This window comes from Triturus cristatus, chromosome 8 (genome assembly GCF_964204655.1).
Source record: "Triturus cristatus chromosome 8, aTriCri1.1, whole genome shotgun sequence".
NCBI classification, from domain to species: domain Eukaryota; kingdom Metazoa; phylum Chordata; class Amphibia; order Caudata; family Salamandridae; genus Triturus; species Triturus cristatus.
The window spans coordinates 51,666,331-51,680,126 of NC_140591.1; the positions used below are offsets into that span (position 1 = coordinate 51,666,331).

General features: G+C 45.9%; 1 protein-coding gene across 2 annotated transcripts in view; it reads right to left on the reverse strand.

The window, feature by feature from the left end:
- LOC146800044 (uncharacterized) overlaps positions 1–13,796 on the reverse strand; it is a 426,311-nt gene that overhangs the window by 268,009 nt on the left and 144,506 nt on the right. For both annotated transcript variants that reach the window (XM_085620951.1, XM_085620952.1), the window contains exons 7-8: positions 12,226–12,336; positions 3,952–4,044 (exon numbers count right to left, since the gene is read on the reverse strand). In XM_085620951.1, the coding sequence (XP_085477077.1) occupies positions 3,952–4,044; positions 12,226–12,336 (204 nt within the window). The remainder of the gene's footprint in view (positions 1–3,951; positions 4,045–12,225; positions 12,337–13,796) is intronic.

Below are 13,796 nucleotides of genomic sequence, written 5' to 3' on the forward strand. Positions count from 1 at the left end.
AGTGGCTGAGTGATTGTATCCTTGTGTTTATGGGTGTATAAGTGGGTGTGCGAGTAGCTGTGTGGGTGAGTGAGATGCTGTCTGAGTGGCTGTATTTGTGAGCGAGTAGGTGTCAGTGGCCATATGAGTGAGTGGCAGTGTGAGTGGCTCTATGGGTGGGTAAGTGGGTATGTGACTGTATGGGAGAGTGAGTGGGTGCCTGAATGGATGTATGAGTAAGTGAATCAGTGAGTAAGTGGCTGTATGGGTGATGGAGTGGCTGTTTGAGTGGGTGTTTGGTTAATTGAGTTGGTGTGCGAGTAGCTGTACTGGAGAGTGGCAGTATGAATGGCTGTATGGGTGACTGAGCGGATGTGTGAGTGCTTGTATCGATGTGTGAATGGGTATGCAAGCGGTTGTGTGGGCAAGTGTTTGTGTGGCTGAGTGAGTGGCCGTGCTGAGAGGTTGTATGGGTGCGGGGGTCGGTGTTTGTGTGTGTGACCGTAGGTAAATACGTGGGTGTGTGAGTGGCTATATGGGTGAGTGAATGGTTGTGTGAATGGCTGTATTAGTGAGTGGTTGTGCTGGTGTGTGAGTGCATCTATGGAGGAGTGAGTGGATAAATGAGTACTGGTATGGGTCTGCAAATGAGTATGTGAGTGGTTGGGTGGGAGCATGAGTGGGCGTACAAGAGGTTATATAGGGGTGCGAGTGGGTCTGTAGATGGTCAGTGGCTACATCAGGAATGTCATTTGAGATATCAGCGATGTCACTGACCATGTCATGAGTGATGTAATTTTGTGAGGTGAAAAGCAGTGCATTGCAGGTGTTTAAGTTATAGTTAGCTCAGGTAACTAACTGTTGAATTTTACTGGTTTTGTACGAGTGAAATCTGAGCCTAACTATAATGTCCCTGTAACCTTTATTTTTTGAGTGAATTGCTAAGGTTTTTCAAATGTTATCTCCGAACTATAATGTCCCTGTAATCTTTGGGTTTTTAAGTTAATTACTATGGTTTCTTTAACTAGTAGTCATGTTTGCAAAGTGGTGGAGAAAGGGAGCATGGCCTGCGAACACCTCTCAGCTATTCTGCTGTATGGGACTTACTGCAGGTAACAGAAGGGCTTGTTGGCCCCCCCAAGGACCCCCTGGAACCAAAGGGACTTAATCCCCCAACTAGAAGTGCACCAGGAGGCACGTTTGTACAGTGATGGAGAAGGGGGCGGGCTTCTGGCACCACCCTCTCCCGGGCCAATTTCGGCCCATGGGACCCATTTGCCTGGGGCCCAGCCTCTATGTGTGCCCTGGTCCCACCTGGGGGGTGGGGGGTGGGGGGCTTCAAGGCCCCCACGGTTCCTGCCAGCTCCCCGCCTCCTGCGGGAGCTGGCATTGCTTTGACAGAGAGGGAGCTGCTAAACATGCAGATCCCTGTGTGTCAAAGCAATTGCTCTTGAAAATGCTCTCACTTGCTGAAAGCAAACACAGTTTGCTATGGCTTGGCAGGAGTTGTAAAGCTCCTGCCAAGCAATAGCAAACAGCTATGTCCCGAGGCGGGCACCACGGGACATAGCAGGAGCCAACTCTGGGGGGTGGCAGTCTATAGGGCCATGTATGGCTCCCGGAGGAAGGGAGGCGGGGGACCCATCTTTTGTTTTGGACCTGCACTGAGAGGTGGCAGTCCCCGGGGCCGAGTGCGTGGCTCCCCTCATATTATTTAAATTCAGGATGGCCCTGGGGAAGTGGTAGTACTCTGAGCCAGAGGGGGTTCTAAGAGGCCTCGCATTAAATTGCTGGCTTCGCACCGACACAATATACACACGATATGAATAAGCAGGAACAGCGGATCATGTTGTAGTATTGTAATAAACTGTAATTTAACCTTTGCAATGTAGTAATAAATGTGTGTAAGCATGTTCATTCCTACAGTTGTTCTAAACATGTATTATTGAATCAGATATGGTCACTGCCATGCCTTTTCCACCAATTTCTAAATCCTTTCCCTATGAGGGTGTTGATATTACCATCATCCATAGACAGCTCTCTGAGCACTCAATATCTCTCACATTCAGGGATTTTAATCTGTGATGGACCACTCAATTTCGATGATTTTTCTGGCCCAGATTTCATATAAATCCTTTCATTCAAACAGCTGCTTTATTTTTTTTATTTTTCAAATTTAAGATAACAATGTCCCCTTAACTCACCCTTTTGGAATATGAAAACATCTGGAATTAAATTTGGCATGCCATTGAAGCCCTTTGCCAATCCTTAGCATCCATATTCCCCACGACTTCCTTCCAATTACTTCTAAGTTTCTGGAATGTGACTTGTATATTTTAGACATCTTCCCTGTGAGCGGTGCTACTATGATCTTTGGATCAAGAGGACTAAATTCAGGGATGTTCTCTGGATCAGTCAGGAATGGGAGCATGGCGACTTGTAAGCAGTGACAGAAATTAGTCCACACTAATCCAAACTCCTCCTGTAATGTTACTGATGTTTTGATTCTCACATCGGTTGCCACATTTCCCAGCAGTGTAATTCAAAGGGAGTCCCATTCTGTAAATTCCTCAAGACCTATCGCCCCAGTAGCATCGATGCCACCCATAAGGGAGTTTATTGTGTGATTGTTTTGCAAAATAGAAACTCTTATTTGGAGGCCCACTATAGGGTTGAGCAGTTGTGCCCCCAACAAAACTATTCACCTGGAGGTCGACCTAAGGTAATTTGTTCCAAAGTCTGGGAGTACCATGTAGCCCTGTTGTAGCCCATGAACAAGGACTGGCTAGAAGGATGATGTATCAGAGGAACACAAGGAGATCTGTTAAAAATGACTTCACAAAAAGGGCATTTCTGAACTGTATAATCAACATAATGTGCTAACTTCACATTGGTGAACAAAGTTTACTCTGTCCAATAAGAAATCTCCGATAGGGGATATCACCTTTCCATAGCATAATGCAAATGTATTTTTGTAAAACTTTGTAATCCAAGTACAAAATGTCAGTTTTTGCTTTGGCCAGACATATATGTAAAGTGAGGAGGCATGAAAGAGAATAAAAATCAATATCTGAAGTTGGGGGTCTGTGCTTTAAGTTGAATACATATCCAATTATTGCCAATAATTATTACCAGCCCACCTCAAATGTTCATATGTACTGCTCGTAAACAAAAGAAAAAAAGTTTACAGTGTTTAATGATTTCGCCAAAACAATCGACCAAGTGTCTCTAACAAAAGAAAGATACTCTCAATTCCACAACATGCTGACACTACAGACGATGAACATGAAGGCACAAACAGCGAGCACGGGACATCTGTCCTTAGACAACCTTAGCAATGTCCATGATCAGCTGATGGCTTAGCCTGGTCCTACAAACACAAGCTTAATAGGTTTGGCCTGAAAATGCAATAAAGACTTAGCGCTAAATAAACAGAGGTGGATGAACCCACCACTCGTGCTAATAAAAATAGTAACTGTTCCATACTAATGTTCTGAGAGGGATATGTAGACTATAGGTTTGAATAGAGGTCTTTACCCATACTCACTCACAGACAAAAGTTGCTCACATGCGGAACCACTTTGTGTGAACTCGTCCAGAATGGCAGGCCACTGTCTAAAGCGTGTATTCTATAGCAAGTGTATGCAGAGTTTCATTCATTTCTATGAAACCCGTTGCTTCGCTATAATATGCATGCTCCTATTCCTTCCTAATCAAAATACGTATGTCTTGATCACCACAAATCAACACTTCACTTCTGGTCTACTAGCTTAAACCCAGATCTCATATTTCCCCATATAATTATGCTTGTATTTTTAACAAACAAACTGAAATAATCTGAATGGCGTGCATGTTTTCAATTACTAACCAAAGCAAAAGTTTTATTATGGAGTGAAAAACAGTGAAGTAACTTTCACTGATGTACAAATTACACATACTTGCCAAATCATTGCACCACTCACATAGCCCCACCTGCGTTTACTGTGTCATCCTCAGTCTCTTGCTGAAACAGTGTCATTTCATCAGTACAACTCTGAGAAGCCACATAAACTGCAACTGGATCATCTGAAAGAAAGACAAAATATTAGGAACAATCCTACGAAATGTCAGCAGAGCGGGGTCAAGAACCGAAGAAGACACTGAATTCACACTGCTCTAAAATCTCGTCCATCAGCAAATTGGGAAAACACCAATATAATCTGCATCTCCAGCTGCTTCAATCCCATCTGACAACAATGAACAGAGTGTTCTGTAAAATTATTTTATTAGCTCATTAAATCAGACACATTTGTCTTGGTCACAAAAAGAGCACGGAGTAATCAGCAGACTATCCGACAATGTTAGAATAGAGGACCATGGCGGAAGGACAAGAAACTGTAATACATCCAAGACGTCTGCCAGGCACCTTATGACGTAGGAGTAACTTCAAAATGAGACAAGTATGAGGACGGGCAGGAGGATGATCCCAGGTAATACCCGATCTCTGAGTTGATCAGTTTTGAGCTTCCGCTCCTGAAACTATAGAGCCTTTCCATCACTGGTATAATTTCACGGAAAATCATTTGATTGCAGACAGTCTCCAAGTCATGTTGTGCGTTCCCTTCACCAGGAGTCTGGCCCTTCCAAAGACTGACCTCCACTACTAACAAATGTTGAATGAAATAGTGCTAAGCAATGAAGATTAGAGAAAAAAAGCCATCACATGGGCTAAAAGGATTATGCTACTTACCAGTATGCATCTGTTCTTGGCATGTAGAGCTGCAGATTTATACACTGTGCATAGATCGCCATCTGGTGTTGGGCCCGGATGTTTGCAGTTTGTTTTTCCTCTTGGAAAGTCTTTGGAAGTCACAAGGTCGGTGACTCCTCCTTTGGTTCGTATTGCGCATGGGCTTCGGCTCCATCCTCAGATTGTTTTTCGCCAGCAGGGAAAGATGGAGCGTAGTAGTAACAGTAAAGAAACCCATGTGTGTTGTATCTAAATAAGATAAACTGGAACGGATACAGGTAGCCGGGTGGGCGTGTATAGATCTGCAGCTCTACATGCCAAGAACAGATGCATACTGGTAAGTAGCATATTCCGTTCGAGGCATATGAGCTGCAGATTATACACTGTGCATAGATTATATAGCAGTACCCAACCCTAGCGGCGACCACCGGCATCCGTTGCAGTTGTTTGGAACAGTGTTTTTAGTACAGCCTGGCCCACACTAGCTTGTTGCTTGGTTTGCACATCTACACAGTAATGTTTTGTGAAAGTGTGCGGTGTTGACCATGTCGCTGCTTTGCAGATGTCATCTAGTGGTTTGTTTCCTAGAAAAGCCATAGAAGCCCCTATCTTCCTCGTAGAGTGGGCTTTAGGGGGATCAGATAGCGTTCGTTTTGCTTTGTGGTAGCAAATCTGTATGCATTTTACAATCCACCTAGCTATCCCTGATTTAGAAATAGGGTTGCCTTTATGTGGTGGAGAGAAAGAGACAAATAGCGGTTTGGTTTTTCTGAAAGGTTGTGTTCTTTGGATGTAGTAAAGTAAGGCCCTTTTAACATCCAGTGTGTGTAAAGCCCTTTCCGCAATGGTTTGAGGTTGTGAGAAAAAGACTGGTAATTCTACCGACTGGTTTAAATGGAATGGTGAAATGACTTTGGGTAGAAATTTTGGGTTGGTGCGGAGTACAACCTCTTTCTGATGCATTTGGAGAAAAGGTTGCTGTATAGTGAGTGCTTGTATTTCACTAACCCTTCGGAGGGAAGTGATGGCCACTAGAAAAGCTGTTTTCCATGTGAGAAATTTCAGCTCACATTTATGTAAAGGTTCGAAAGGGGGTCCCATTAACCTTGTGAGAACTATATTCAAGTTCCAGACAGGTGAGGGTGGTACCCTGGGTGGAATTACTCTTGAGGCCTTCCATAAAGGCCTTGATAGCAGGCACCCTGAAAAGTGATAGGTGCTGCCTGTTCTGTAAATAAGCAGCAATTGCTGCGAGGTGTAACCGAATGGAAGTATATGCTAGGTTGCACCTTTGTAGATGGAGCAAGTAACATATGATGTGCTGTATGGACACATTTAAAGGATTGATTGTGTTGTTGTGGCAGTAAACAACAAATCTTTTCCACTTTGCAGCATAGCATGCCCTAGTAGTAGGGCGTCTAGCTTCCCTGATAATATTCATGCATCAGGGGGAAGGTTAAGGTATCCGAATTCTAGGACCTCAGGAGCCAGATCGCCAGGTTGAGCTGAGCTGGGTCCGGGTGTCTGATCTCTCCTTGGTTCTGGGTTAGGAGGCATGGTGAGAGGTGCATCTTTTGGTGTGGTACTACCGAGAGTTCCAGCAGTGTGGTGTACCACGGTTGTCTGGCCCATGTTGGAGCTACTAGGATCAGTGTTAGGGAATGCTGTTGTAGCTTTCGCACCACTAATGGAATTAGTGGGAGAGGTGGAAAAGCGTATGCAAATTTGTTTGACCAGTTCATCCATATCGCATTGCCTTTGGACAATGGGTGTGGGTATCTGGAGGCGAAGCTTGGGCATTTTTTGTTTTCGTGGGTGGTGAAGAGGTCTATCTGTGGATGCCCCCACATCTGAAAGAGCGGGTGAAGAACCTGTGGGTGAAGTTCCCACTCGTGGATCTGCTGCGTTTGTCTGCTGAGCAGATCTGCCACGGTGTTTTGGATTCCTGGGACGTGTTGGGCCAGGAGAAAGATTTATTGTGGAATTGCCCATCTCCATATGCTCTGTGCTAATTGAGAGAGCTGTGGAGAGTGTGTGCCCCCCTGCTTTTGAATGTAGTACATGGCAGTCATGTTGTCTGTGCGAATAAGGACTGCCTTGCCTGAAATCTGCATCTGGAAGGATTTTAGGGCGAGGAAGATTGCCAGTAACTCCAGATGGTTGATGTGGAGTAACTTCTGTTGCGGCGTCCATGTGCCCTGTACTGTGAGATGTAACAGATGAGCTCCCCAGCCGGAGAGCGATGCGTCTGTTAGGATTATTTGTGGAACCGGGTCCAGGAACGGTCGACCTCTGGAAAGGTTTATGGTGTTCCACCACTGCAGAGAGCGATGGGTGCGACCGTCTACCAACACCAGATCTGTCAGTTGCCCCTGGGCCTGGTTCCACTGGTGCGCTAAGCACTCTTGGAGTGGACGCATCTGGAGTCTTGCATGGGGCACTATGAAAATGCAAGAGGCCATCATCCCTATCAGTTGCATAAACACTCTTGCTGGGAGAGAGTGTTGAAATATGAATTTCTGACGCAGAGCCTGTATGTTTGCAATCCTGGCAGGATTGGTATAGGCTATGGCTTTTGAGGTGTCTATGGTAGCACCGAGGTATTGTTTTCTGTGTGATGGTACCAGGTGGGACTTTTGATGGTTTACTGTGAACCCTACCTGGTGAAGCAGTTGGATTGTAGCGGCGGTGTGTTGCACACATTGTTCGTAGGACGTGGCTTTTATTAGCCAGTCGTCCAAGTATGGGAAGACGTGAATGTGCTGTCTTCGGAGGTGTGCAGCCACTACTGCTAGGCACTTGGTGAATACCCTTGGTGCTGTTACCCCGAACGGAAGCACCTTGAACTGGTAGTGTTGCCCGTCCACCACAAATCTGAGGTACTTTCTGTGAGCCTGGTGTACTGGGATGTGAAAGTATGCGTCTTTCAAGTCCAGAGTGGTGAGGAAGTCGTTCTGGGAGAGGAGTGGAAGAACCTGTTGAAGGGTTACCAAGTGAAAATGGTCTGAATGTATGTAAGTCATTAGAGGTCTGAGATCTAGGATAGGTCATAGAGTCTCGTCTCTCTTTGGAATCACAAAGTAGAGGGAGTAGACCCCTAAATTTTGTTGATTTATGAGAACCTACTCTATGGCTTGTTTTTGGAGGAGGGAGATCACCTCCTGTTTTAGTAACGTAGCATGTTCTTGAGACATAGGGCGTTGCCTGGGTGGAATGTTTGGGGGGTGTAGATGTTAATTCTAGGCAATACCCTGAATTAATAATTTGGGTCACCCATCTGTCTGAGGTGATTGTCTCCCAGACGTGAAGGAAATGTTGTATTCTGCCCCCGACCGGAGTGGAATGGTCTGGAGGGTGCGGGGAAAAGTCATTGGGTAGGAGGTGTGGCAGAGCGGGCGGTATTTGTCTTGCCTCTGCCCTTATTATTATTGCCTCTGTATCCGCCTCTTTGATACCCCTTTGTGAAGGTAGATTGAGGAGGGGATTTGTAGGACATGGATGCACTATCCGAGGAGTAGCCTCTGCCCGTGCCCCGAAAGGAAGAGCGGCGAAAAGAGCGCTTAGGAGTGTGCGACTGTAGGGCTCCCATGGATTTCGCCGTGTCAGTATCTTTTTTCATCTTTGAGGGCTTCATCAACTTTTGGGCCAAATAGATTATCTTGGTCGAATGGGTGGTTCAATATAGAGGCTTGTACCTCAGGTTTAAAGCCTGAAACTCTGAGCCAGGCATGGCGACGGAGAAGGACACTGGTGTTTATGGCCCTGGAGGCTGTATCTGCTGCATCTAGGGCACAGCGTATAGAGGTATTAATTATTGTTTTTCCCTCTTGGATCAATTCATTAGCCCTATTCCTGTATTTTTCAGGGAGATGGTGCATGATGGTCTCTAACTCATCATAATGTGCCCTGTCGTATCTGGCCAATAGCGCTTGCGTGTTGGAGATACGCCATATATTGGCGGCTTGTGACGCAGTGCGCTTCCCTGACGCGTCTAGGAGCTTGGACTCTTTGTCAGGTGGTGGTGCTTCGCCTGACGCCTGAGAATTTGAGTGCTTCCTAGCTGTAGATACCACTAGGGAATCCAATGGTGCAGGACCTTTAATGTATGAAGGGTCTGTGGGGGCGGCTTTGTATTTTTTCTCTATACGGGGGTTTAGGACCCTGGCCCTGACTGGGTCTTTAAAAACCTCCGGTGCATGTTTAATTACTCCCTTTCATTAACCACCACAGGGGCAGCCCAAACCACCTGAACCAGGGGCATTCAATAATTATTCCAAACAAAAGGTTCAGAGAGTATAATTCAAAAACAAAAAGGTTCAGAGTGTATAATTCAAAAACAAAAACAAATATCAAAAAGCAATAAAGACATTAATTTATGTAAGCAAAAAAAGAAGAAAAGGGAAAAAGAAAAAGAAGAAAAAGGAGAGAGACCCTAATAGAAAAACATACAAAATGTATTCAATAAAACAGCTCAGTGTGTTAAGCTGGTACATATAACATAAGAACATATACATGATCAGACAAGTGGCAGACAAGGAGATGATTACATAACAAAGGAGTTTACAAAATTTTTATAAGACTCCAGTAGACAAAAGGTGTGTCCTCCAATAGTTGCGGCCACAATAGCGTCGACGGCGTTTCGACCTTTGGTGTTAATCCATGGTCATCTTCAGGACGTAAAATATACTGAGCATCCTAAATGGGTAATTTGTATCTTAAACAAATTAGATACCGCTGTCCGTTCACTTCAGCAACCACAATTTCAGAAGTCACTTGAAATATTTAGCAAGTTCAAAGGGTCACTTCAACACCCGCAGTTTGAAGAGCCAGTCATAGGTGATTACAAATTCAAGGGGTCACGGAGCGAGCAAATCGTCCTAAACTTTTCCCCGTAATTAATCCAGGCGGGACTTAAACACCACACGGCAAATCACAGGACAAGTAGCAGCAGTTTAACATAGGTAGAATGGCAGTAGACCTCTGTGCATTGTCGAAGGTGTCTAGGAGAAAATCTTCCTCCACTGGGTCAGTATGTAACTCCACCCCGTGGTAGTGTGCCGCCCTTTGTAATAGGTGGTGAAAGCCTAAGGAATCTTCAGGTGGGGATGGCCTAGATGGGTAAAGGTCATCCTGTGGGACATCTGGGATGTCCGGATTGTTATAGTCGTCTGGAGATCCAGTAGGGGTGGGGTCTTGTGGCACATCTGCTGGATCATCATAAGGGTCTCCTAAATCATCTGGGACAGGAGACAAGGTTGGGGAACGATGAGGCAGGGGTGGAGAGGGTGGAGGTGGGGAGGGTGGAGGAGGTGGGGAAGGCACTCTGAAAGGGGAGGTAGCAGTGTCTTTCCTCTTTGGAGGTGGAGCTGGTTTGTCCAAGTGTCTCTTTTTTTGAAGACCATGTCAAATGTCCAGTTTCTGGATCCTTGGTGGGTGTCTTTTGCAGAGGATCCGGTGTGAAAAGTTCTTGCGACACTGGTTGTTCGGTCGGCGCCGAAGTTTTCGGGGCCGACGGCTTTTTAGGCTGGTCTAAGCCGTGCTTCTTTGAGACCTCCGATTTTTTGGGTCGGTGCCGAAGAAGGCTTCGGCACGGGAGTGTCGGTGCTGAGGGCCTTGTGATGTTTGGTCGGCACCGGAAGGGCAGGTTTCAACACCAAAGGCTTTGGTACTGAGTTTGGTGTGGAGATGGAGGCCGATCTTTTCTTCGGTGCCGAAGGGTGTTATTCGGTACCGCTGGTCGGCTGGCTCGAGCCCGAGCTGCCGGATGGCTTAATAGGCTTCTTTACCGGGCCCGAAGGTGGGGTGTGAGAAGCAGTATCCTTGGTCTTGCCTAGGCCCCAAGGCGAAGGTGTGACCAAAGCCTTTTTGGGCATCGGCGTGGGTGTGGGAGGGGGTATTGTACTCACGACCCTCTGCGCCTGGGTGATGTCCTCCACATCTGAGTCGTCGGCCTCGGAAGCATTGACGAGGTCGTCGTCCTCTTCCTCGATGTTCTGCTGTCCCGGAGCTTCGACGTCGCCCCGAAAATGTCGACTGGAGCGGAGGTCGAGGAGTGCGCCATGTTGCGTCTAGCCCGTCGATCTCGAATAGTCTTTTTAGAGCGAAAAGACTTGCAGGCGGGACAGTCTCGGGCCTCGTGTTCAGGGGAGAGGCTGAGGTTACACACCTCATGAAGATCGGTGTGGGGAAACTTGGACCCACATCGAGGGCACTTCTTGAAGGGAGTTCTTTCCATCAGCCGAGACCGGAGCCGGAATAGGCCCGAAGGCCGCCGTCGACGACCGGAATCGAAGAATTGCCAAAGAGAAGGTGATTAAGATGATTTATTATCTGAAGGAGCTCGATGAGCGAGGATTTTTGCGTCGATCGTTGAACTGGAAAAGTTCGGAACCGGAGCGCGAAGTATTACATCCGAGCCCGATGGCGGAAAAAAACAATCTGAGGATGGAGCCGAAGCCCATGCGCAATACAAACCAAAGGAGGAGTCACCGACCTCGTGACTTCCAAAGACTTTCCAAGAGGAAAAACAAACTGCAAACATCCGGGCCCAACACCAGATGGCGATCTATGCACAGTGTATAATCTGCAGCTCACATGCCTCGAACAGACATATTTTTGGCAAGTTAATTCCAAAAGGGAGCCATAAAGTAACCCAACATGCTTAGGACTGGCGTAGACACCATGGAGAAGGTTCATTTAAGTGCTGAGAGTCATTTGAGGCAGAAGAGGTAGAAGAGGCAGGACAGATTTGGCTAATTTCAGCTGTGAGTCTCACAGGGCTGCCCAAGTAAGCAGAATAAGGCATCGAAAGTCATTAGTGTAGTGATCAAGGTTCCTTTGGAGTACGGATGAACAGGCACAAAATATTAATCCAGTTCATGTGGCCACAAGTTGAAGCTTTATAAACATGCTCCCCAGAGCAACCGTTCCTAGGCCCATTAAATCAGCAACCAATCCACAACGGACCACCCCTTGAATTCAAAACCTGTAAAACTTTGATGAGAAAGTAAAGCTAGAATCCCTGCATGGATGGCATAAGCAGGTTTGACGTAAAATGAGATTCTGCACAATAATTAGGGGCAGTCTAGCAGTGGAGGCAGTTGAAAGAGCGTTGTGCTTTAACTTTGACTCATCAACAACATCCCTACTTTTTATCAAAAGCATGTAAGGACAAATTTAATACAAACGTCATGCACTCACTGCAGTGCAACCGCATTACACGCTCAGTAACCAAATATGTGAACATGTAATAGAGCATTGCATTCTGCACCTCCAAGTAAAATTAAGAATCTGGGACACATCCATTTCTCATGCAGAGTCCCATGAATAATCCTCTCAGAGAAGACGCAAGGGGAAATAAAAAACTAACAAACCACAGATGCAGTTTATTAACCACAGCAGTGACCAGTCAAAGTGAAGTCACAGTGAATGCGGAGACCGCAATAACTAACTCATAAAATAAATACTATCCCAACCTAATGTTAAATGAGGTAACTTCGGAAGCATCATTTACTCACCTAGGAGACAACGGATACTTCGTTTCACCCCAGAGTCTTGACGACCCAAGGAAGGTTTCTCCACCTCTTCTTTGATGGGTGATGAAATTAAAGCTGTGATAGCCTCCATTCCTGTAAAACAACAAATCCCCCAAAACGAATGATTGTTTGAAAAGTAAAAGGACTAGAGTCTGCATCAGCCTCAGAACAACCAGGTGGGAGACACAAACTATAATGAAGAGATCAATGACTGTCTCACGTCAGCAACTAAGAGAAAAAGGGAAATTTAAGACAGTTTGTGGCAGACCTGAAGGAGCATCCATTATAGCATTATAGCCCGCTGTAGTGGGCCATACTGCCCATTAAAGGCCTGATCCATCTGCAACCCTTTAACAAAGGGGCGGGCCTTTAATGGCCAGTATATCCCAGGTACTGTGGGCTATAAAGCCATTAGAACATTCCGCCCCATCAGGGAAGAATGTTCTAATAGACATTAATCTCCCTGCTCCCCTTCCTCCGGTTACCAACAGCACCCTAATCTACGCTAATGCCCTGCTCACCGGCAGCACTCTGTTTCCTGCTGACAATCTGCCACCTGACACCCAGTCCCCAGTCGCACTGTGCTAACTAACAACTTTGTAACACCCAACATCCTAACATTTCCTGGCAAGGGTGCATTCCTTGTTGGTGCCCTACTATCAGACATTTCAGACTAGCTGTGTCGTGCAATAGGTAGGCTCTCTGCTCTAGGATTGCACCCCTTCCTGACACCAATATAATAGCATCCTGCTTTGCGACAACACCTAGTCACCAGAGAGCCTCACCAACACAACCCGCAGTTATGGCTCTACATTTCTCTCCCATCTCCAGTTTCTTCTTGGTCACAGTGGTTTCCCTTTCTACACTTCTCCAAAAGAGCATCAGTCAGGTTCCATGGATGGTGGAGGCCACATTCATTTGAATTCCACCTCAATCCAGAATCAGTGACTCGGTTTGCCAGAACAGGAACGGCAAGACGGGAACGGCAAGAGTACATTCCCTCCACTGTCTTATTCCTCCCTAAATTTAGCAGCAATTGCAAAGATCACTGTAATTGCTATAAATGCCCTAAATATATTTAATCACACATCACTACTCTGTTAGCCTTAACCATATCTATAATCTACCTAATTTATATAGAATGTTACCAGCAATCTAGCTACTTGGTTGTGTTTCCAGATAAGCTTAATAAAGTCAAGCCACGTTTTCTCACATACCTTATGATACTGTCGAGCTGTAGGTGGAATGTGGTTATTCAGCATTTCTCCTTAGCGACAACTTCACTTGTGTTTCTCCTCCCCTATTCCAGCAACGCTTTAACTCTAATCTCCAATGACTCCCCACAGAATGCTTCCTTAGCAGGAGCGTACGACAGGCAAGAAATGTGTCAGCATCCCACAGAGTGGGATTTGCACAAGGCCATCTCACCTTACTACTGCAATTGTAACACGCAGACCAGAGAAGATAAATTTTCCTTCGCATCCTTGTTAATAGTGAAGGTAGGCAAAAGAAAATGCGGAAATAAAACATGGTGATCAAACACACATTTGTTA